This window comes from Muntiacus reevesi, chromosome 16 (assembly GCF_963930625.1).
Source record: "Muntiacus reevesi chromosome 16, mMunRee1.1, whole genome shotgun sequence".
In the NCBI taxonomy this organism is placed as follows: domain Eukaryota; kingdom Metazoa; phylum Chordata; class Mammalia; order Artiodactyla; family Cervidae; genus Muntiacus; species Muntiacus reevesi.
Genome location: NC_089264.1, coordinates 22,791,145 through 22,814,998, shown reverse-complemented (window position 1 = coordinate 22,814,998; position 23,854 = coordinate 22,791,145). Strand labels below are relative to the sequence as shown.

Genomic DNA, 23,854 nt, shown 5'->3' with positions numbered 1-23,854 from the left:
GCCAAGAATAATAGTGAGGGAGGGAGGGGAGGGATGCTGGTAGTAACACTAAAACAGCCAGCAATCACATACCATGTACCACGTGCCAGATGGTGCTTTTCGAGCTTACAGATACCAATTCACTTAATTCCCACAATTCTGTGAGATAGACATTGAACCACAGAGACTGTAAGTAACTTGAATAGTCACAGAGCTGTAGGGTGACAGAGCTGGGATTTGACTCAGACACCATGTCACTGGGAAGGGGAGTGCTTTATGAAACAGGGATGGTAGGGGAAAACCAGAGGATCAGGGTAAGATTTAAAGTCCTGAAAAGTCCTGGGAGACATGAAAAAGATCTAGGAAATCTATAATGATGGAAGAGAAGGAGATGGGAATCCCTGGGAAGCAGAGATTAAAAGCAAGGAGATAAAGAATTGTTAGAAGCTAGAAGGACACTACTCTTGTTTTTGAAGCTGCAGAAATCAACAGGGACTGACAGAACAAAGACACTTCTGAGAAATGAAAGGGAGCTTTCAAGATCATACCTGACATCGGGACTCAGGAGAGGAGCCATGGCAGATTCCTGGGCAAAGTAACCACCAGTTCTAAGTGAATGAAACCAAAGAAATGTGGGGAGCGAGTCATTCTGGTGGCAATGCTGTCTGGCTCCTTTTATCAATGAGAAAACTGAGCCCTGGTCAGTTGAAGTGACTTGTTCTGAGTTTATTCTAGCTGATTAGTGACAGTCCCTTACTCCCTTCACTCAGCTACTTGAGCTGTTTTCCTCCGTAATGGTTCTTCCAGATGTAGTACTATTTTTATGGTTCCATTTGAGTGTTTGCTAAAGAAGTATCTCAGGAGGCCAAAGGAAGTTAAAACTATGATATATACATATCAATTTTTGGGGTAATTTTACATATGAACACACTATGAAAAGATCTGTAGACCTAGATCTGTTCTAGATGAGAAAAAGAAACTGGTACTTATGGTCTTGGATGTATGAAAAACCTTCTGTTTCCTTTTTTCTCTTCACAAGATTTTCTTTGATGTAGAAAGTCTTCATTGAACTTGTTACAACATTACTGCTGTTTTCTTTTCTTTCTTTTTTTTTTTTTTTTTTGCCAAGAGGCATGTGGGATCCAAGCTCCCCAACCAGGCATCAAATGACACCCCCGACACTGGAAGGCAAAGTCCCAACCCCTGGACCATCAGGGAAGTCCCCACACCTTCTGTTTTCAAATGGAGAAGTCTGATGGCCAGGAAGAAACCTCAGGAAGGAGTGGGGCAGAGTGTTGTTTACTCTTTAGGCATAAATATGAATAAGGTTGACTCTACCACCCAGAGGGGTATGCTGGAGAAACTCAAAACATTCTATTTTATTCCATTTTCCACAGGAAACAGAAAATGGAGATCTGTGGTAGACTCCCATTAGAATTCTGTGGTCTCCATAAAACCCTACTTTCTCAAGCCTGAAGACATTTAAAGGTAATTATGGGGGAAAATGAAGGAAACCTTCCCGGCAGTTAAACAGGGAGGGTCATGGAATGGACAAACATCACGCCTCGCAGGTCATTACCTCTGCCCTGCTGCCAGATATGATGTAAGAAGCAGAAGAAAGCTCCAGATCAAGGGCAAAATGAGAAGGACATTGAGGGCTTACTCTATTTAAAGGTTAGTGGGGAAAAGTGAGTTTATGTGAACTACAGGCTAGGGAAGAGTAGAAACACTCAAATCTCTTGCTAAGGAATAACTTGAAATGCACAAAAAGTACATAAATATACATTAAAAAGTACATAAATATACATTAAAGTACATAATATACATTAAATATACATTAATTCCAACAGAAATTCAGTTGTGAAAGTTAACACTGACATGCTGCAGCAGTGAAATCATCCATGTTCTCTGTTATTGTTGAGAAAGAATAGATGACAGAACTCAGAAGGGCAGTGGGCCACGGTGGTGGGGACCAGCCTTCTGGATCTAGAGTCAGCTGTGGGTGCCACTCATGCCCAAGCCCTGCCCCAAAGCAGTGTTCTCATTGTGAGGCTGATAGCTGGAGGCAGTCTCTAGGTCTCTTTCACAAATAAAATCAGGTGACTGTTACAGCAGGGCAATAATCACAGGGAAAGAAATTCTAATATTTTTAAGAAGTCATGAATTTAATAACATGGATTGATATGACCAGTGAACAGCTATATGAGAAATCATGAACCCTTAGAAGAATAGTGAAAGTGTTCATTAAATCACAACTAGTACCAATATACAACTATTATCAAAATCTCCCCCTGCCTGGTGAGTGCATGCTAAATCACTTTAGTTGTGTCTGACTCCTTGTGACCCTATGGATTGTAGCTTGCCAAGCTCCTCTATGGGATTCTCCAGGCAAGAATACTGGAGTGGATTGCCGTGGCCTCCTCCAGGGGATCTTCCTGACCCATGGATCGAACCCACATCTCTTATGTCTCCTACATTGGCAGGTTGGTTCCTACCATACCAAAAAAAAAAAAAAAACAAAGATTCAATAACATTAGTATCTGCATGATAAAAGGAAAATTGCTTCTCTATTCACAACACTTCAGATGCCACATGTGTGGGTTTCTTTCCCCCTACCAACCAGTGTTTCAACTCTTCAGACATCAACTGAAAGTCCTGTAACTTAATTCAATTCTGACACTAACTGCCTGGAGTCAGTGGAGCCCTTTAGGTACCAAATAACCTGCAAATAACAGGTCTCCAGGGTACTGACACTTTTATCAGCCTTGGTTATAAAGTCAAGGGTTCCCACAACTGCCTACCCCTGCTCCTGGTTCAAAAATTTGCTGGAATGACTCACAAAACTCAGGGAAACATTTATGTTTATTTACTGGTTTGTTATAATGGATATTCTAAGGGATACAGATGAACAGCCAGATGAAGAACTACATATGGTGAAGTTAGGAAGGATTCCAAGCACTCGAGCTTCCTTCCCCTTGGAGCTGGGGCACATCAGCCTCCCAAGCATGGAGACGTGTTCACTAATCTAGACGTTCTCCCGACTCTATAGTTAAGGAATTTTTATGGAGGCCTCATCACATAGATGTGACAGACTACTAACTCAGTCTCCGGCACCTCCCCCTTCCCTAGAAGATGAGGGATAAGGTTGAAAGTTCCAAACTTCTATTCATGGCTTGGTCTCTCTAGTGACCAACTCACATCCTGGAACTCTCCAGGAATCCACCAAGAGTCACCTCATTAGAACAAAGGACACTGCTATCACCCAGGAAATTCCAAGGGGTTTAGGAGTGCTCTGTAAGACGCTTCTCTCTGCCCCACCATTCAGGAAGTTATAAGAGTTTTAGGAACCTGGCGCAGGGACCAAAAACATATTTCTTCTTATATTATAGTGATATATCAGGATGTTTTATTAAAATTCACAAGTCCATCCCCTTTTCATAATGCATCTTTTTCTATAGTCACAATAAAATTATTCAAAATAAAAAGCAGTCAATTCACTTATATTAGAAGACTAAAAAGAGTATACGCTTAAAGAAAAAATGTTTAGGGAAAACTGCCCTTCTCTATTAAAGAAAAAAAAAAAAAAAAAGAAGGAAACACGTGTGGGGAAGGGTGGGGAAGCTCCAGGTATAACAAAAAGGGTTATGTTGTTAATGACAGAGGTCATTCTAGTTATCGAAGAATGCATGGAAATATTTTATTTCAGAACCAATGGTTCTGAAACGTTCAGGAAACCATCCTATGGGAGAAATGAATTCACACAAAAACAAAAATTGGGGTTATCAGTTACTTTGACACAGAAGTGTTTTTAAAGGGTGGCAGGAGAAAATACTGATAAGGTTAATGAAGTATCTCATCAAAGTATTCGTTCTGAAGTCAGGTAATGGGTACTTTGAGTAAGAAACACCTTTATAGAATCAAAACCAAAAAGAGCATTGAGACCGTCTAGAATAACCTTCTCATAAATGGAAGACATTGTTGTCAGATTGTTGTCTCCAGATTCCTGATTCATACTCCTTTACACTTTCCCTCTGCTGCTAGACTGTAGTTTTCACCAATATCATTCTTTTCATTGTCCCTTTTTTCTTACGTTCAGAGAAAGACAATCTTTTAGCATAATAATGACAAGAAGATCCTCCGTAAAACAACTATACTTCCGCCTGGAACTAAAACAAATATCAAGTAACTCATACGTGAGTCAGACGACAGGTGGAATTCAGATGATAAGAAAGTAAACCAAGCAACACAAGAAGAGAGTCTGTATCAATTCTATGAGTTGTATTTTCGAATTTGTGATCATAAATTACTTTGATGATTTTCAACCTGCACCAAATATGAAGTAAGTGTTGAATAAAGCAGCAAGTGTTTGATGTTTCTTACCAAGAAATGATTGTTAAATTTAGCAGACAAAATAACAAAATCCCTATGACCATGACTGATCATCACTTAGTGTAAGCCACTACAGAGGGAGATTTATAATTTTTCTTTCCTTTCTAAACAGTTACTAAATAGTTATCCTTCTCTGTACTTCAGAAGGCTCAGTGGTATGAGTGTGTAAACACCAATATCAGTGGGAATAAAGGATCATTTTTATTCACTTAGTTCTTACTACGTCTCAGGAATTGTGTGAGGATTTTCTGAACACTGCCTCCTGTTTCGCAGCAGTGTAAGGTAGAAATTATTTCAATCCTCTCTACAGATGAGTAAATGGAGAGGGATGTGTGAAGTAACCTGTCAGCAGCAGGATTAAAACTTACATCTGTTTGATTCTAGAGCCAACGTTCTCTTCACCAGGAGACAGCACCTTACCCGACAACATTCTCATGACATACAGAAAGGAGATGTTACTTGTAAAAGTCTAGAACCCAGGACTGAACACATCCATGCAACATTTCAGTTTTACCTTCTCCACAGATACTCATTTTATTATTTGCCAATAACACAGGGAATACTTAATGGCTTTAGCATTAAGCCTTACTTCAACAGAAAATCAAAATCTGCTCCAAAAGAAGCATTGTCTTTACTTTTAAAAAGTTTGATTAAAGTCATGATCATCACTGATCCTTAAATAATGTACCCTGATAAAGACAGTCACACTCCCATCGGCCCCTGGTAGACAGGCTTTTGATACTTTGCTCCCTTTCCTAAGTTCCCAGATTGTTTAATCAATTATAACACTTATTTTGCTATAATCCCTTTTTTCTTTTCCTCCACCATTCTAAGATGGACAACCCATCATGAGTCAAACCCCAAATCTATCCCAGTCTGTCCTTGAAGGGGTTATGTCTCTTTCCATTGTAATTTACCCCCAGTCTGTTTCTTGAAATGAGCATCTGTCATTACATTTACCTAGCCATCGCTAAACTCAACATAAAACTCCCTAGCTACTTCAGGTTCCCTAGACATCCATCATATGAATGGAAATGTCCCCATGAGTCCTCCCGACCTAATTCCTCAGACTCAACCCAATCAATGACAATTTAAAAAATATTTGTATCATTTTAATGTGTCAATGCATCTTATGTGTCTTATACATAGGACACATCACTGATTTTTTGGTACTATGGTGGCCAGTCAGGGGATGGAAGGAATCGCTGGAAATTCCCGTCACATTTTTCTGATTTAAATGTCACGGAGTAATCTACAGTAGCACATTATTTGGGAATGTAAAAATCCAGATGATGGATATTTTGTTGGAAGTTCTATGAACTGTTATTTAAAAAGCCAATCACCCACGGCCACCATCAAAAAGTCTACAAAAAATAAATGCTGGAGATAGTGCAGAGAAAAAGGAACCCTCCCACACTGTTGGTGGGAATGTAAATTGGTGCAATCACGGTGGGAAAACAGTATGGAGTTTCCTTAAAAAACTAAAAATAGAGCTACCACACGATCCAGCAATCTCAAATCTGGACACATATCTGGGAAAAAAGAAAACTAATTTGACAGGATACACACAACCAAATGTTCAAAGAAGCATTATTTACAATAGTCAAGATATGAAAGCAATCCGTGTCCATCAACATATGAATGAATAAAGAAGAAACAATATATATACACACACACATATATGTATTTCTAATGAATGTGTATATATACATACATGTATACTACTGATTACTAGTATACTGATTACTATTCAGTCATATAAAAGAATGGAAAAATGCCATTTCGCAGCAACATGGATGGGCCTAGGGGTTATCCTAGTGAGTGACGTAAGTCAGACAAAGAAAGACAAATATTGTATGATATCACTTCTATGTGGAATTTTAAAAAATAATACAAATGAACATATTTACAAAACAGAAGCAGACTCATAGACATGGGGAAAAAAAAGAAACAACTTATGGTTACCAAAGGGGAAAAGCAGGGGTAGGATAAATTAGGAATATGGGATTAACAGACACACACCACTATATATAAAATACATAAACAACCTGATTTGTTGTATAGCACAGAGACCTATATTTTAAAAAGCTCAATCATCCAAATTTGAAATTAAAATGTATTTGCATCAGAATGATTCTAAGCCGTCAAATTCAGAGTATCATTACTCTGAAGTGCAACTCTTGAGCAAGGGCCACCCTCCCATATTTGGTTAATTACTTCTAATTTTTAAAGACATCCCAGCCCATATGACAGAGGTTTTAAAACATTTTTTTTTCCATTTCTAACTGATATACTGACAGCATGACCACGAAAACAAAATGAATTTCTCTTTAATTAAAATTAAAACTCACTTGCAATTTACAAAGGATTAGTGGAGAGTTATAGGCATAATGACCTATCTGTTTCATCTTTTGTTCCACAGCCCTCTTAGTAATCCCTTATATCCATCAAAGGTAATATACAAAGTCTGCTATAATAGCCACACTGATACAGTGAACGGCTCTCTGTGCTGAACAATAGAACAGAACTGATAGTTGCAATATTAGTTGCATAACAGCAATAATAGCCATGACAAAAATGGTTATAGCCATGATAACAAAGCAGCTACTATTTGCTGGGCAGTTACTCTAGCTAAGTGCTGCACTGGTAGCATTCACTTTATCTGAGTGACAGGCATGGACTCACACTTCATCTCTTCAAAGATGAGAGAGTTGAGGTTTATGGACGTGAAATATCTTGCCCAGTGGTAAACAGCTAGGAACTTGAAGATCCTGAATGCTAATCTAGGGGTCCATGATTTTTAACCTGGATACCACACTACATAGGATGAAAATACAGTTGCTGTTGCACTGTCATTCGGAGACATACCTCAGCAGATCATCTGGACAGCAGAGATGAAATCGCTCTTCTTCTCACCTCTTTTCACGCCATTCCTCTTTTTTTTTTTCCTTCAGATTAAAATGGCTGGACCAGAATTTTGAATATAATCAGAGAATGTTGAACAGACCACATAATCTATAAATTGGCCCACTGCCTCTATACCTTACTATACTAATTTAACCAGTCACAAATAATTTTGAAAGGACCTAAAAAAACCCTCATGTACTTTTTAACACTTCCTTTACTCAGATTCTTAAGTGGAATGGATATTTAATATCAATAATGTAGATAATTTACTTTCTAATTTCTACCTAGCTTTGATATATATTTAATAAGTATTACCAGCTTATCTCTTGAAGAAGGTGAAAAAAGCAGTACCTAAGATTAAGCTAAGGTCCACCTTTGAAGGAGCTGGTCTTTAATGTTTAAAACATGAGGAAGAGAATTTGCAATAAACAATTTCTGTTTCCTGTTGATGATTATCTGACAATCTCCTATTTATCACATGGTATCCAAATAGTCAATCAAATTTTACATTTAAAAATGAAATAAAAAACATACATAATTACCATTTTAAGGGGGATGCTATATATCTACGTATTTCTCTGAACTAAATTGAGTTTCTTAAAATGGGAACTTGATTTTCAGAGTCAATGCTGTCTTAAGAAAGACTCAGATTATGTTAATAAAGACCAAAGCAAACATGCATTTTACTTTGAGAAAACAGAAAGCAAGGTACAAAAAGGATCCTTTGTTTGAAGTGGAAACAAAAGTCTTTGCAAGTCATTTCAAAAATATTCTCCTTCATGATCAATAAAGGATATGAGAGTGATGGTGGTTCAAATTAGCACTAGAAGTATCAAATGCATACCACCAGATGGCATCTAAAATCAGATAGCATATTCAGAGATGATGAGTTAATGACATTTGTGAAATGGAATCAAATTCATGAATTCCAAAAAGATTTTTCATATTAAAACATCTGACACCAATCGTAAAATTCAAACAACCCAACAATGTAGTCTGGAATACAACCAAAACATATGAATCTGAAAAGAAAGTCACTGTAAATAAAATGCTGACCTTGATATATCTTTTTAAATAAATCATTACAAATGGTGCTGTAAAAGAAAAAGAAATTTTGGTCAGTAAGTTTATATTTCCTTCATTATTACCTACCATCTTTCTTTCCACGAATCCTAACTTCGTTCTATCACAGGACTTTGTTTATTGCAAACGTAAGAAAGACAGTTCAGAGCAGAGACCATTAAGAGAAATATTAAGAAAAACTTATTAAAAAAATATTTTCCTTTCATCTTCATATATGACTCTCATGAACTTGAAGCTTAAAAACTTGGTTTCCAAACCTTAAATACCTTCAGGAACAGAATGAAACAATGCTGCTATGTCTAAAACTGCCTGGTATCTGGACCACAATGTCAAATATGAACAGAAATTACTTACAGAGGAGCATATCATACACCAAACTGGAGTCAAAAACTAACCATGTGATAACAGGAACTGGAATCTTATTCAGAATACTAAAATACAATATTGTTTCATAGAAACCTCTGAAATAGACTTGATTATCCCCTGGATGTGGGGTATGTTGCTTACTTTTTTCTATCATCACAAAAGCAGTAAAATCCTACTTTACAAAATACATTTAACTAGAAATGTCATTTTCATATGATAAAAGCAACATAAAGTTGTTAACTGCTGTTAACAGTTTGCAATTTATTCCTGGATTGGGTTTTTGTATTGATATATATATGTCAATGTGTGTATGTGTGTGTATATCAGGTTCCTTGGCGGCTCAGTGGTAAAGAACCCACCTGCCAATGTAGGAGGTGCAGGTTTGATTCCTGGGTCGGGAAGATCCCCTGGAGAAGGAAATGGCAACCCCCTCTAGCATTCTTGCCTGGGAAATTCCACGGACAGAGGAGCCCAGTGGGCTACAGCCCATGGGGTGGCAAAGAGTTGGACACAACTGAGCTGCTTAACAACAACAACACGGATTCTATGTACACCATCCAGGCTTTAGTATGAGGAAGAACACTGGACTTCTTTGAGAGTTTTCCCCCTTTTCCTTACTCAACAGCTGAATTAGGTCTCAAACCTGTCTGTGGGTTCAGCATGACTTCACAAGGTGATGTTCACTCCAAGATGCTGGTGGAGAGCCTGACATAGCAGAAGGAAAAGCTATGTGACACCCAAGACAAAAGCAACGCCCAGACTGACTACCTAAAGGCCTTCTCTCAGGGAGCCTGTTTTAACATTAGCAAGATGTGTACACGAAAACATTTAATTTATAAAGAACACATTTCATATATGAAGATAGTCATTTTAAATAATGGCAAAGCAGTTGTCTCAAAACTGAATATTTTTCTCATACTAAGCCACTAATTAAACCACAGATTCTTCTATGAAAAGCTACTTATGACCAATTCATGTATTTATCCAGTATCTCATTTATCAAAAATCCTCCACTTCAGCCAGGAGAAAAGAACAGAGTAAAAAGAAAACTGCTATTTAAATGATGTTACTGACAACACATAAACACATACATTCACACATGTGCATAAACAAACACATAATTCACACATATGCATAAACACATTCACACATATGCATAAACACATACACTCACACATGTGCATAAAAACATACATTCACACATATGCATAAACACATACATACTCTGCCTAAAAGGTTCCTGTGTATTTCCATTATACACATAATTTACTTACACATAATTTACTATGTGCAAATCAGCACAGTATTTACATTAAAATCAGTGTGAAACAGAGGAATATTTACAGAACCATAACATAAAATCCATGGTCTCAGATGTTAACAAATAGGATAATAGCCTGAAACAACAACAAAGAATTCAATACAACATACAGTTGACCCTTGAACAACACAGGTTTGAACCTTGCGGATTTTTTCATTTTCAATAGGAAATAGTACAGTACTGGAGGTTGGTTGGCTTTGTGGGTGCAAAACCTCATGTATATGGGGGGCCACCTGTAAGTTATGTGCACAGTGTCAACTCTATAAAGGATCAGCACCCTTCAACCCCTAGTTAAACAAGAGTCAGCTCTCGTTAAATGCCACGCTCTACGGTTACTCCCAAATTTAATCATTTCATGAACCCGTAAAATTAATTTCTAACCCCAAACAAAATAGGAATAGATGCTGTTGAACTGCCTGGGTTTTAATACCAGTTCTAGGACTTTCTAGATCAATAATCTTAGATACAACATGCAAGTTCACTGAGATCCAGTTTCTTCACTGTAAAATTGAGCTGATCACAGCACTTCCTTCATAGGATTGTGTGAAAACTCAGAGTTAAAAAGTACAGTGTTTATAATAGCGAGTGGCAAAAAACAGAACCTAACAAATGTCAGCCTCATGGTAAAAATAACTCATTAACTTCCTACCTCAGTGGAATATATAAAAAACAATTACTACCTATCATCACTATAGTTTCAGGTACATAAAAAAAGCATTCTCACCAAAATGAAAAAAGACAATTTCACTCTGAACCAGAGAAAACTTTGTTACAGCCCAGTATAAGTCTGTGGCCAGTATGTGGGAATGTCCAGTAAGAGCCTGTAAACATTACTGGATCACAAGAAAATAAAATTGTTGGAATCTAAAATTAATAGGGATACTTCCATGAGAAAATGGAATGTGAGATAAGCTGGAAACATGAATATAATCTGCATTTCCTATAGACACAGGGAAGTATGTCTACAGTTTTCTTTTAAGGTATCCAAAATGCTCTTTCCTTCCCTGGAAGTCTTTTGGTGTTGTTTGAAACATTATTTCTCACAGACTCACAGAATTAAGAGAATAAACTTATGGTCACCAAAGGGGAAGGGAGGGGAGGAGGGACAGTTAGAGAGTTTAGTATTGATGTGTACACACACTGCTACATTTAAAATGGACAACCAGCAAGGACCTCTTGTATAGCACAGGGAACTCTGCTCAGTATTATGTAACAACCTAAATGGGAAAAGAAATTGAAAAAGAATAGATGCATGTGTATGTATCACTGAATCACTTTGCTGAGCACCTGAAAGAAACACAACATTGTTAATCAAATATACTCCCACATAAAATTAAAAGCTAAAAAAATTTAAAAATATTTAAAAAACTCACTACTTCTCTTAAAGTCACAGTAGTATTGATAATAATATATTTCAACCTTCTCCAAAACCATCCGAATATTATCATTGCACGTGATCACTGTTAGATTTTAAGCACAATAGCTTGGGGATTTTCGTCTTCCTCTGGAAACAACTACAGGCACGGCCTTAACAAACAGCCCTTACACAGTTTACTATTTGTGAAATGCACCGACTCAACGGCAGATTGAAAACAAACAGGGTGCATGGTGTCTTAAAGAAAAATATCTCCACATGTAATCATGCTGCAATTGTAATAACTATCAAATGCTTCTTCTGGATGGTGTTATATGTTTACTGATGTTAACAGATTATTACTGACTTGTACATTGCGCACAAATGCTGAATTCCTAAGGCTCAACTATTCTTAATATAATACTCTGGCTCAGATGGTAAATAATACTATATTCATTACCACACAATTCATTTATGGATGCCTTTGATTCCAGTTTTCCTTTATTTTCCTTTAAAAACAGACCCAGCAGTAACTTTCTACAGTCAGCTCTCAAAGAGCTTGTAAAGATAAGCTCTACAAAGTTTTTTCACTGGGAAAAACCTTATAAGCATTGTGCCCCAACCATACTAAGCACTATCGTTTGGTCTTGACCCTCATGTTATTTTAATTTTTAATTTAAAATATAAATTATAATTGATTCAAAATAATGTATTCCTCCTATTTCTTAAGAACCTTGAACAGCAAGCTTAGGATTAATATGTTTTCTGCAGTAATGAGCAAGAACAAATTCCAGCCAAATGAACTGAAATGCTTGATTTTTTTTCAACTGAACACAGAGGCAGAACAGTGTATAGAATAGAGTGTAATAGCTTGGCATGAGTCACGTTGATACATGCTTGTGCATAGCAAGGTCTTCAGCTTACTAGCTATGAGACTTCAAGTCAATACTTAAACCAGTGGTTCCCACAGAGGGGTCCCAGGTCAAGGAGGTCATCATGATCTGGAACCTGTTAGATATCCAAATTCTCAGGCCCTAATCCAGAACTGGCTTCCCAAGAGGCTCAGTGGTACAGAATCTGCCTGCCAATGCAAGAGACGCAGGTTCAATCCCTAGGTTGGGAAGATGCCCTGGAGGAGGAAATGGCAACCCACTCCAGTATTCTTGCCTGGGAAATCCCATGGACAGAGCAGCCCAGAGGCTTATACCTCATGGGATCTCAAAAGTATGACACAACTTAGCGATTAAATAATAACAACTCCAGATACTAAATCAGAAAGTCTGGAGGTGGGACTCAGCAATCTGTGTTCTATGAAGACTTCCAGGAGATTCTGATCCATGCCCAAGTTTAAGAAACTCAGATGTAAACTGAGACTCCCTTCTCTCATTTGTAAGATGGGTTTCCTAAGACCAACCTTGCAAAACAACAGAGGAAAACAAACCAGGGAAAAGGACACGCTCATGCAGTGACCGTTTATCCTTTTAACATTATCTTTAAAAAAAAAAATTTTTTTTAAGTCAAGGGCCCAAATTAAGGGGAACACCGAACATCAAAAAATTGAGGTGCTGCTGCCGCAGGCTGGGCCTGAAATGTGCTGACCTGCCAGCAGTGGGCTGGGTACCAAAATCGGCCTCTGGCTGCAGGGCAGGCCCTAAAGATTTGGCCACTGAAATCACAAGTGGGCAAAATGCCCCAGAAGTAATATTTTATCCTCATATAAACTAAGGCCACGTTGCGTTGATAGTGACAAATGATAGTATAAAGAGAATAAACACTGATCTTTTAGTTCTCAAAAGACACTGGATTCCTACCCGCTACTTCACTCTCCCCAGAGGAAAGGCACGGGGAATTCTCCTAATTGACGTCAGCTGCTGTAAGGGAAGGAATGCCATGACCTTAAACTTGGCCACTGGCTCATTCTCACATCCAGGAACAAAGCCAGAGGGTTCTCCTGGCAACTGCCTGACAGGCTAAATGGCAGGCACAGCCACCGAGGGAATCCTTTGCTGCCCTAGGGACAAATCCCCCCCTTCAGGAAACAGACAAACCAGAGAGATTAGCAGTTTGCCCAGCTGATGCTGGCCGGTCCCCTCGGCCCAGAGAGCAGAAAATGAGTTCTAAATCATTTTCTTTCAAAGACCCAAGCTCCTGGTCTGCGTCTGCTTTATAAATGAGGGAAATGTTCTTTGCTAAGTCAAAGAGAAAAACAGGAAAATATGAGAACTTGAAGGCCAAATGTAATAAATTGGATTCCTGCATAAATCACTGTACCACATTCAAGAAGTCTTTAACGGATATTGATTAAGTACAAATTAATCAAACATTTTAAGATCAATGTGAACTATCATTTTTGAAAGGCCCTGTAGTCAACATCAGATCCAAATCTCCTAGCCTGCCAAAATCATTGTTGGGACACCCTGATCAAGGATGAAAGGTTCTTGATCAACAACTCTCCCAAGGGTTCCTCCCCACTCACTCTACTCATCTCATTCAGGATGCACTTCTAGTCACAGACTTGACTGCGTAACTCCCCTACTCCAAGACCCTCGCCACTCCCCAGTGCCTAAAGAACAGTAACCAGATGTTTAAGTGTTGCTCACAAGACACTAAAATCGAACCCTGACCATCCAATCTCAGCTTCACCCCCCACCCTACCCCTCACACCCTTCTGAGACCTTGTCTACCCATAGCAAACCTCCACGATCATGCCTTCCCACTTTATGAAAAATATCAGTGCCTTTAACATTGCTGTTTGTTGTCTCTGCTCAGAACAGACTCTGCTAGCTTTTTCACATCGTAAAATTTCACTTATCACACATGCTCCAGTTCAAACATCATGTCATCTGTCAAGACTTTCTGGCTTCCCTGCACTCCTTGTTCTGAGTTCCCATACTAGTTTATAGGCTCCTCAATTATAATCCTTATCAGGTTTTATAGTAATTATCTATCTATTTATGTATTTAACTCCCCAGATAGATCCCTTGAGTCTTCTAGTCAAGGACTATATATGCCTCATGTGTTTCATCATTCACAGTTCTTAACTTTCTGAAAGAGTTCTCAATCTATATTCAGGACAAATAGTTTAACAGTTTCTATAACTCAAAGACATAATATAATAATCAATGGACTCTATTAGGGAAACCTTAGCCATTTAGAAGATAGGAAAACTTTTTGGTTTCAAGTTAGCTCTATCCAGTTGCATATTTCTAAATTTATGCTTAAAAAAATCTTGGTCATATACTTTCATTTCATCAGTAGTTTGATGTACATATATTCCAGCAAATATCTGCTTCAGTTTTCTTGTTATATTCTGACCACTGAGAGAGCAGAGACCAGGTCTTACTCACCTGTGTGTAACACATACAACCTGTATCAGGTAAATATTTGGTAAATTGTATTCCCAAATGGGTTGTATCTTAGTTTGGCTACTATTACAAAATATCTTTGACTGGGTAGCTGAAACAACAAACACTGATTTCTCACAGTTCTGGAGGCTGGACAGTCCAAGATCAAGGTGCTGGCATATTCAGTGTTTGGTAAGGGCTCTATTCCTGGTTTGCAGATGGCCACCTTTCTACTGCATCCCCACATGGAGGAAAGAGAGAGGGCTCTCATCTCCTGCTCTTCTCATCAGGGCCCTAACGCCATCATGAAGGGTCCACCCCCAGAACTCATCTAAACACAACTACTTCCCAAAGATGCCACTTTCAAAAACGTCACAAAGAGGACTAAGGCTTCAACATGTGATTATTGTGGGGACACAAACATTCAGCTCATAACAAGTTGCCACACAGATATTTGGCCACATTTTTTAATGATCCATTTGTATGTTTGCAAAGGAACACAGAAAACTTCAACTCAATTTAAAAACAAAAAGAAAGATTCAAAAAGAAGGAAAATATTTTCCTTCACAAAATGCCTCCAATATAGAAACACAAACTTCAAATTAAATCTCTGAAACAGCCATCATTCCTATCAAGCAAGTTAGTTTAGAGAAAAGAGCAAAATGTGACTCATACCTCCCTTGTTTTGACTGGGGACCCAAAACTAATCCTCATCTCTACTCCCATGGCAACGGTTCCTGGCTTATCTAAATCTATGCTTCAGGAGGGTAAGGTACAGAGAGCTTTATCTCCTTCCCCAGGGGACACATGGGAGGAGCCACGCTGGGACTAGGCAGTTTCCTGGTCTTTCTCCAAAATCAAAAGTACAGAATTTTAAAAATCCTAAATGAACATAAACTTTTTACCACTTGAAAAACAATTGAAGGAGAGGGAATAAGGGAAGTTGGACAGCTTTGTAAATTTAAACATGAAAAAAACTGCTAAAGGAATGAAATAAGAGTCCAGATTTCAAGTTAACAGGGCACTAATATCTGGATTTTTCTTTACGTGGGAGCAAACCATACATGGATGTTAGCACAACTCCTCTTTAAACATCTAAGAGTGAAATGGTTTTATTAATAAAAAAATAAGAGGAAAGAAAAGAAGAGGGAAAGCTGGGGAGTGGACTGTGTGCATAATTATGAAATATTTGCCATTTGTTTGGTTTTGTGATGTTACATACCTGCTCCAGTTCAAGTTGAATTCCAAACAAGAACGTTACTGGTCAGTTCCTACCCACACCACTCACCTTACATTTTAGGAATCTGACATACGTAAGTGAGAGACTATTTCTAATACCACTTGAAAACCACCATATGGTCAGGCTTCAAGCTTTTTCTCCCTACATTAGAAGTCCTTGCTTCTCTGCAAAGACCTTGGTTCTTTCCCTTTAATCTTTTTTCACAGATTCTCATTTATAAACTCGAATATTTTCTTTTTTCTCCCTTTCCTCTTCCACTTCTTTCTCCTCTGAATTGTTTCTTAAGGTCTCCATTTTACTTAAGTGTGGAATTCTGAACTATATAAAGAATTCACTACCCTGCAGATTCAGAAGGATAAACTATGCCTTTTATCGCATAACCTAGTGTCAATAAAGTATAACTTTATTGATTCAGTTATTCAAATAATAAATGTTCTAAATATAAAAATTTAGCTCCATGTTCAGCTGTCCAGATGAAACAAAATCTCAGAACAAAATCATATATCATAAAATGCTACAAATAAATTCTAAGAAGTATCTTGAAATGCAAAGGTACAGTTAATTTTCTCCAATCAGAACACTCTGATCTTATTTTGCAGTCCTCTGTGTTTCAGCTTGCAAGCTCATGGGTTGGAATGCAAAGCTATGAATTAAGCTTTCTGGTAAACTATATGCAAAAGAGGTTTTTTTTTTTCTCCTTTTAACAGAAATATTAAAATAAATTACCCCTACCACTTTTATTCCATATCTTTATAGAAAAGGGGGAAAGCTATCACTGCAATGGAATCTTCTAGAGGTTCCTTAGAATCATGCCTTCATTAAGAAATAAAACAATTCTCTAATGAAAGGTTTTTCCTGCTTGGGTTATATTTCACTAGTGATACTTATTTTGTGATGTCTCCATAGCTGCTTTCTGTCACTATTTAAAAGACTTTGTACTTTTTCTCCCCCAGGGAAAGTTATGCAGCATTGAGTCCTGATTTCTAAAGTCTCTTCATATCTATGTTCTGAAATTTGCCAAATGACAGCTGCTATCTCTCTAGAAAGAATGATGCCCAACCTCTACTGAACATGAGGGCAGGTAGTCAATAGACCCCAGAAAGGTTCAGGGATAAAATATCATGAATTCAACTTTTACAGAATGCTATGTGTTCTCTTAGGACAGAGCCTCATCACATAGTTGAGTTGACTGCATCCAAGGAAATATATTCCCTTAAATACTTATTTCACATGTTTTCTTTTAGTTATAATTATCACCTTCATTAATACCTACTGGCTCATTAGTGAGTCTAACATGAATTCTCCATTGGAAGTCACACATTATCATGTGAAATGGAGAAAAAAATCATGATATTCTAACACATACCATTTATCATGTTATATTACATTATATTATATGATAATAAAATATTAAGCCATTCATTCTTACCAAAACCAAATAATCCAAATGATACAGAGATCATTTAAAGCTACTCTTTTGCCATCTATTTATTGGTGGAATTTACAGTCAGTTTTTTAAGGTAGCTTCTTTGCTGATGGATTCCACACTACTATTTAGATGTAAGTTTTCTCATATTTTCGTATCTAAGAAAGTAAAGCATATTCACATTTGTTTTGTTCTTATATGACCACAGTGTCTGTAAGCCAAAGATAATAATGCATGACGGCATTTTGACACATGGCAAATGGGGATCATTGTCATGCACACAAGGTAAGTATATAGCTTGATTTATTCACCACTGGTCCAACACTGACTTCCCACCGGAGTGAATTTCTCCTGCTACCTGGCCCCAAAAGCATTCATTATTTTTTTGAACTACAAATAAGAGAAATACTATGGCTAACCCAAAGCAAAACATATATGTCAATTTCTTTGGAATAGGAATATTCAGAGGTATTATGATCAAAGAAGGTCTAGTCTGATATTAAAGAGAATTTACCTTGCTCCAACCAGTCACCTTCAAAAATGTATTTCAAGGCCAATAATATTAAAAGTATATGAAGGTTTGGAAGAAAGAAGCAATCAGTAGTATATATGAAATATTTCAAAAGTTCTTTTTATTTATAAAAGGATAAAATTCTATGTTTAAGTTTTTCCCTTTGCCAGAATGATACTTAAGGAGGAAAATACATGCTTTTAAGCTTCTCTAAAAACAAATACCTGAAAATTTAGCAAACTTCACAAAGTATAGCTGAGAAGTCTCTACTAACCAACACTCTATACCATACTAAACTTTTTGACAAGATTTAATTTTTATGGTCTAAGAGAAGTTCCACTTATGCAAAGTATGAATCTGCTCTTAAGGAGTAAAAGAACAAAAACATTTAAAAAACAGACATATTTTCGAGGCACAGAATGCTATAGAAAGGAGAGAAATTTGGCCTTCTTCTTGAAATTCATTGGTTCTCAAACTTTAATGTGCATCAGGGTCACCTATATGACCTGATGAAATAGATCATTAGGTTTCACCCTAGAAAATCTAGTGCAGTATAGTTCTGGGGGTGGGGGCTGGGATGGTATGTTTAATAAGTTTCCAGGTGATAACGACAGTGATGCTAGTCTGAGATGAAACACTGCTCTAACTTAGTCATGTAACCACTGTAGAACTATTCCTATGCTTTGTCTGATCTTTCCCAATGAATACCTTGTATTCTTCATGACAGCTAGTGTTCTACTGACAAAATATCACTTAGTTAAGGTTTTACTCCAGAACATCTCCATCACCTCTAAACTGTCCACTGCTCTGTAGAGCATCACATCATATGGCTAATTAATACATGAAAATAAAGTTATTGTTACATATGTATAAAACCTTTACTTCCTGATGTACAGATTTGGCAGTAAACAATTAAGATGATGAAGGTCTTTGAAGACTCAGTGGTATCTAGGACTTTTGATCTGAAGTTATAAACAGCAAGTGTGGGTTCCAAGTGGACAGCCTCCGTCCTCAGGCCTTACCTGTGACTGGAGCATCAATATCCAGCAAGTTTTTTTCCTGTCGAAGAATGGAAGCCCCCTCTGTTATTATTCTCAATGCAACGGTCTCTTCAAGCCTGCCCTCCTTCATGAGATGTGCCTTTAAGATATCCACACGAGGTTTCCCATCGTTATCAAACACTTCTTTTGCCGTAAGCCGGTGACTTGGAGGAAATGGGACAGCTGAAAGAGAAGAAATCAAAGGATCACATTAGTTGAAACTCAACAACAGAAGATTCAATAATAACTACCAAATATCCATCCCTACCACTCACCACCTATTGGAGCATTTTTAAAGTTCATATTAAAATATGATGCAGGGCTATCAAGAACTAAAGACTGCCTTCCTCAATTCAAGATGTAATGTGACTGCTGAAAGGAAATGTACAGTTCTTGTTCATCCAGTACAAAAACAAGAGTTATTTGTTTGTTAGGTGAAACAGCAGAAGAAAAGCAAAAGAAAAGACTTACTATCCATTCATCCATTCAATTTTGACTCAGGTAAAGAAGTTTCTCCACTAAAAAGTAGGCTCCTCTACTGGGATAAGAGGAATGAGACACAGCCTGCCAGACCAGATTTCCAACCAGTGGGAGTCACATCCCTGAGTAAACTGACTGACTCACTGTTTAAGGAGAGAGCAAGAATCTGAGACCGAAAAGGCAAAAACGCACTGAATATCAAACAGAAAATCAGGTGCATGTAAGTGCATGTATGAAAGGAAACTTGAACAGCAGGAGGACAGTATGACATCAAGGGGAGACACTGGCATTTAGGAACAGATTTTGAACCCAGGTCTTCTGCATTGCAGGCGGATTCTTTACCATCTGAGTCTCCAGAGAAGCCCTAAGAAAGTAAGTGTTAGAGGCACAGTCCTCCAGGCTTCTCTGTCCATAGAATTCTCCAGGCAAGAATACTGGAGTGGGTTGCCATTCCCTTCTCCAGGCATCAAACCTGGGTCTTCCACGTTGACAGCAGATTCTTTACCATCTGAGCCTCCAGAGGAGCCACATGATGTAATGTCAAATCCACTTATTGCTCAGACTTAGAGCCAAACATACTCTCTTCCAACCATGCAGCTGCCTTTTTAACAGTAAGACAGTCTCTTGCAGCTACTGTCATTCTTCACATCTCTGAATACATTCATCCACTCATCCAGCCAGAGGATAGTCACTAAATTCCTACAACGTGCCAGGACATCCAAAGGTCCGCGATCAGAGATCGTATTATAACAGTTAATAAATGGCACATGAGCCCTTCAGTGGGGGAAACTCATTATTTTTTTATTTTACACAAGGGCTCATTTACAAGATAACTCAGACCTATTAGAAATATCTGGAAGAAGCACAAACACTGTCTCATGTTAATTTTCACCGGCCATGTGCATTATGCCATATGCCTAAGAACTCCATATGAAGCTCCTCTCTTAATGTTATGGATTAAACCTAGGCCGCTTACCTCCTAAAAGTGTCTCTCAAAAAAGCAAGATTTATGTCGGAGAGTGTTTTGCCTATGTTCTCCTCTAGGAGTTTTATAGTTTCTGGTCTTACATTTAGATCTTTAATCCATTTTGAGTTTATTTTTGTGTACAGTGTTAGAAAGTGTTTGAGTTTCATTCTTTTACAGGTGGTTGACAAGTTTTCCCAGCACCACTTGTTAAAGAGGTTGTCTTTTTTCCATTATATATCCTTGCCTCCTTTGTCAAAGATAAGGTGTCCATAGGTTCGTGGATTTATCTCTGGGCTTTCTATTCTGTTCCATTGATCTATATTTCTGTCTTTGTGCCAGTACCATACTGTCTTGATGACTGTGGCTTTGTAGTAGAGTCTGAAGTCAGGCAGGTTGATTCCTCCAGTTCCATTCTTCTTTCTTAAGATTACTTTGGCTATTCGAGGTTTTTTGTATTTCCATACAAATTGTGAAATTATTTGTTCTAGTTCTGTGAAAAATACCATTGGTAGCTTGATAGGGATTGCAAGATCCTCTATGACCCACCTCCCAGAATATTGGAAATAAAAGCAAAAGTAAACAAATAGGACCTAATGAAACTTAAAAGCTTCTGCACTGCAAAGGAAACTATAAGTAAGGTGAAAAGACAGCCCTCAGATTGGGAGAAAATAATAGCAAATGAAGAAACAGATAAAGGATTAATCTCAAAAATATATAAGCCAACTCCTGAAGCTCAATTCCAGAAAAATAAATGACCCAATCAAAAAATGGGCCAAAGAACTAAACAGACATTTCTCCAAAGAAGACATACAGATGGCTAACAAACACATGAAAAGATGCTCAACATCACTCATTAGTAGAGAAATGCAAATCAAAACCACAATGAGGTACCATTACACGCCAGTCAGGATGGCTGCTATCCAAAAGTCTACAAACAATAAAAGCTGGAGAGGGTGTGGAGAAAAGGGAACCTTCTTACACTGTTGGTGGGAATGCAAACTAGTACAGCCACTATGGAGAACAGTGTGGAGATTTCTTAAAAAACTGGAAATAAAACTGCCATATGATCCAGCAATACCACTTCTGGGTATACACACTGAGGAAACCAGATCTGAAAGAGACACGTGCACCCCAATGTTCATCGCAGCACTGTTTATAATAGCCAGGACATGGAAGCAACCTAGATGCCCATCAGCAGATGAATGGATAAGGAAGCTGTGGTACATATACACCATGGAATAAAAAGAGACACAGAAGTACAGAACAGACTTTTGAACTCTGTGGGAGAAGGTGAGGGTGGGATGTTTTGAAAGAACAGCATGTATATTATCTATGGTGAAACAGATCACCAGCCCAGGTGGGATGCATGAGACAAGTGCTCGGGCCTGGTGCACTGGGAGGACCCAGAGGAGTCAAGTGGAGAGGGAGGTGGGAGGGCGGATCGGAATGGGGAATACGTGTAATTCTATGGCTGATTCATGACAATGTATGACAAAACCCACTGAAATGTTGTGAAGTAATTAGCCTCCACTAATAAAAAAAAATTTAAAAAAAAAAAAAGCAAGATTTAGAGTAGACCTATGCCAAACATGGTGTGCAATCTGACAGCATAGATTTGTTATCCAAGAGAAATTACAACTACTTAAGAGAAAAGAAAAATCAGGAAATGAATATGCACTAATGGATGCAAGCTAGATATTCCTAACAATCCAAGCATATCTACTGAACTATGCTACCAAGATGAAGTGGGAGTGGCATGAGTAGGGCTTTCATGGTCAGATGAACCCGGGTGCAATCCTTGGCACTGTGCATTCACCAGCTACATGACCCTGGGAAGTTAAACAACCTCCTTTGGCTTCAGTTAAGTCATACCGACTCAGTGGACATGAATTTGAGCAAACTCCGGGAGTTGGTGAAGGACAGGGAAGCCTGGTGTGCTGCAGTCCATGGGGTCACAAAGAGTTGGACAGGACTTCGCAATCGAACAACAACCTCACCTGTAAACTGGGGCTTCTATCTATCTGAGGCTTCTCTAATCACTAAAGTAAATAGTAACAGTAGTAGCTGACATTTATAGAGTGCTTTATTTTATGCCAGGCATTGTTTGGGTAATAAAGTCAGACACAACAATAAAGCTGTAAGACGAGTAAGGCATAAGCACAAGTGTTTATATATAAACTTATTTGGTCCCTATAACATTACTTGGGGGGAGAAACTTGAGACAAAAATCTTAAGCACCTTGCCCAAGATAATCACCTAGTGATTTATATGTAGACCCACTGAGCATAAACTCTGGCAGACTGATGCCAGAATACTTGTGTTAACAGCTTCGCCACACTGCTTCCCAGAAAGTACTTAAGACAGGGCTTCATAATTAAAAAGTGATGAGTAAATCACTTTTCTAGAATAGAAATTGCAATGAATCCTGAGGGATATTTCTTATAAAGACCACTTTTATTTTCAAAAATTATTTGGAATAGCTATTATTCCAAATAGCTATAATTCTATTATAGTAGAACAGGTATATAATACAAAAGCAAAAGGTGAAATGAAAGACAAAATGCACATAGAAAAGGAATTACAAATCTAGTACACTATTTGGCTGTGCTGTGAACAGTGTCTATATATTATGTGTGCTGTGTTTAGTTGCTTAGTCATGTATGACTCTTTGCAACCCCATGGACTGTAGCCCTCCAGGCTCCTCTGTCCATGCGGATTCCCCAGGCAAGAATAGTGGAGTGGTTTGCCAAGCCCTCCTCCAGGGGATCTTCTAGTCATAGTGCTGTAAAAACCAATATTAATAGCCTTCTGAAATACACCCATTACTAAAATGTCTGTGTTATTTTGGTAAGTGCAATAAGTCCTGTTGGGTACAGAGTACAAATTATAATCAAAAGAGCAGAGGGCTTTCCCACTATATATCTTAAGTTGTATGATGTTTTTCTCCAGTGTTTTGTCTTATACAGGTTTTGTATTTCTTTGATTTTTATTGTGTGTACTGAATACTGCATATGTACTATTCTAATTGCTTGCTCTAATTTACTACAAATAAAAGACCTGTTAATCACATACCATAAAAAAAGAGTAAAAAAAAAAAAAAAGCATAACATTAAAGCATAGTATAAAATAAAGAAAAAGAAAGTTCAAGAATTAAATGAAGAGGAGAAAAAAGAAAAAATGAAGTCATTAGACTTCTGGCACTTGGGGAGTATTTTGTTCATTTTGTTTCTTTGCCCTCCCTTCTTTTCTTGCCTAACAAAATGTGCAAACATTTCAGTGGCCACATATCTTTACCTGGGTCTTTCTATTAGGTTTGAAATTAGAAAACACCTTACCTGGTAGCTACTCAAAATTCCTCAGAGGTATCACAGGGGTAGAAATGAGGAAACTTCAAAAGGACACTTGGGGTAAGACCATGAGCTATTTTTTTTTCCCCCTAGAGAGTTT

General features: G+C 37.8%; 1 protein-coding gene across 3 annotated transcripts in view; it reads right to left on the bottom strand.

Moving 5' to 3' along the window:
* PPP3CA (protein phosphatase 3 catalytic subunit alpha) overlaps positions 1–23,854 on the bottom strand; it is a 312,598-nt gene that overhangs the window by 129,605 nt on the left and 159,139 nt on the right. For all 3 annotated transcript variants that reach the window (XM_065907021.1, XM_065907022.1, XM_065907023.1), the window contains exon 2: positions 18,943–19,143. In XM_065907021.1, coding sequence (XP_065763093.1) covers positions 18,943–19,143 — 201 coding nt within the window. The remainder of the gene's footprint in view (positions 1–18,942; positions 19,144–23,854) is intronic.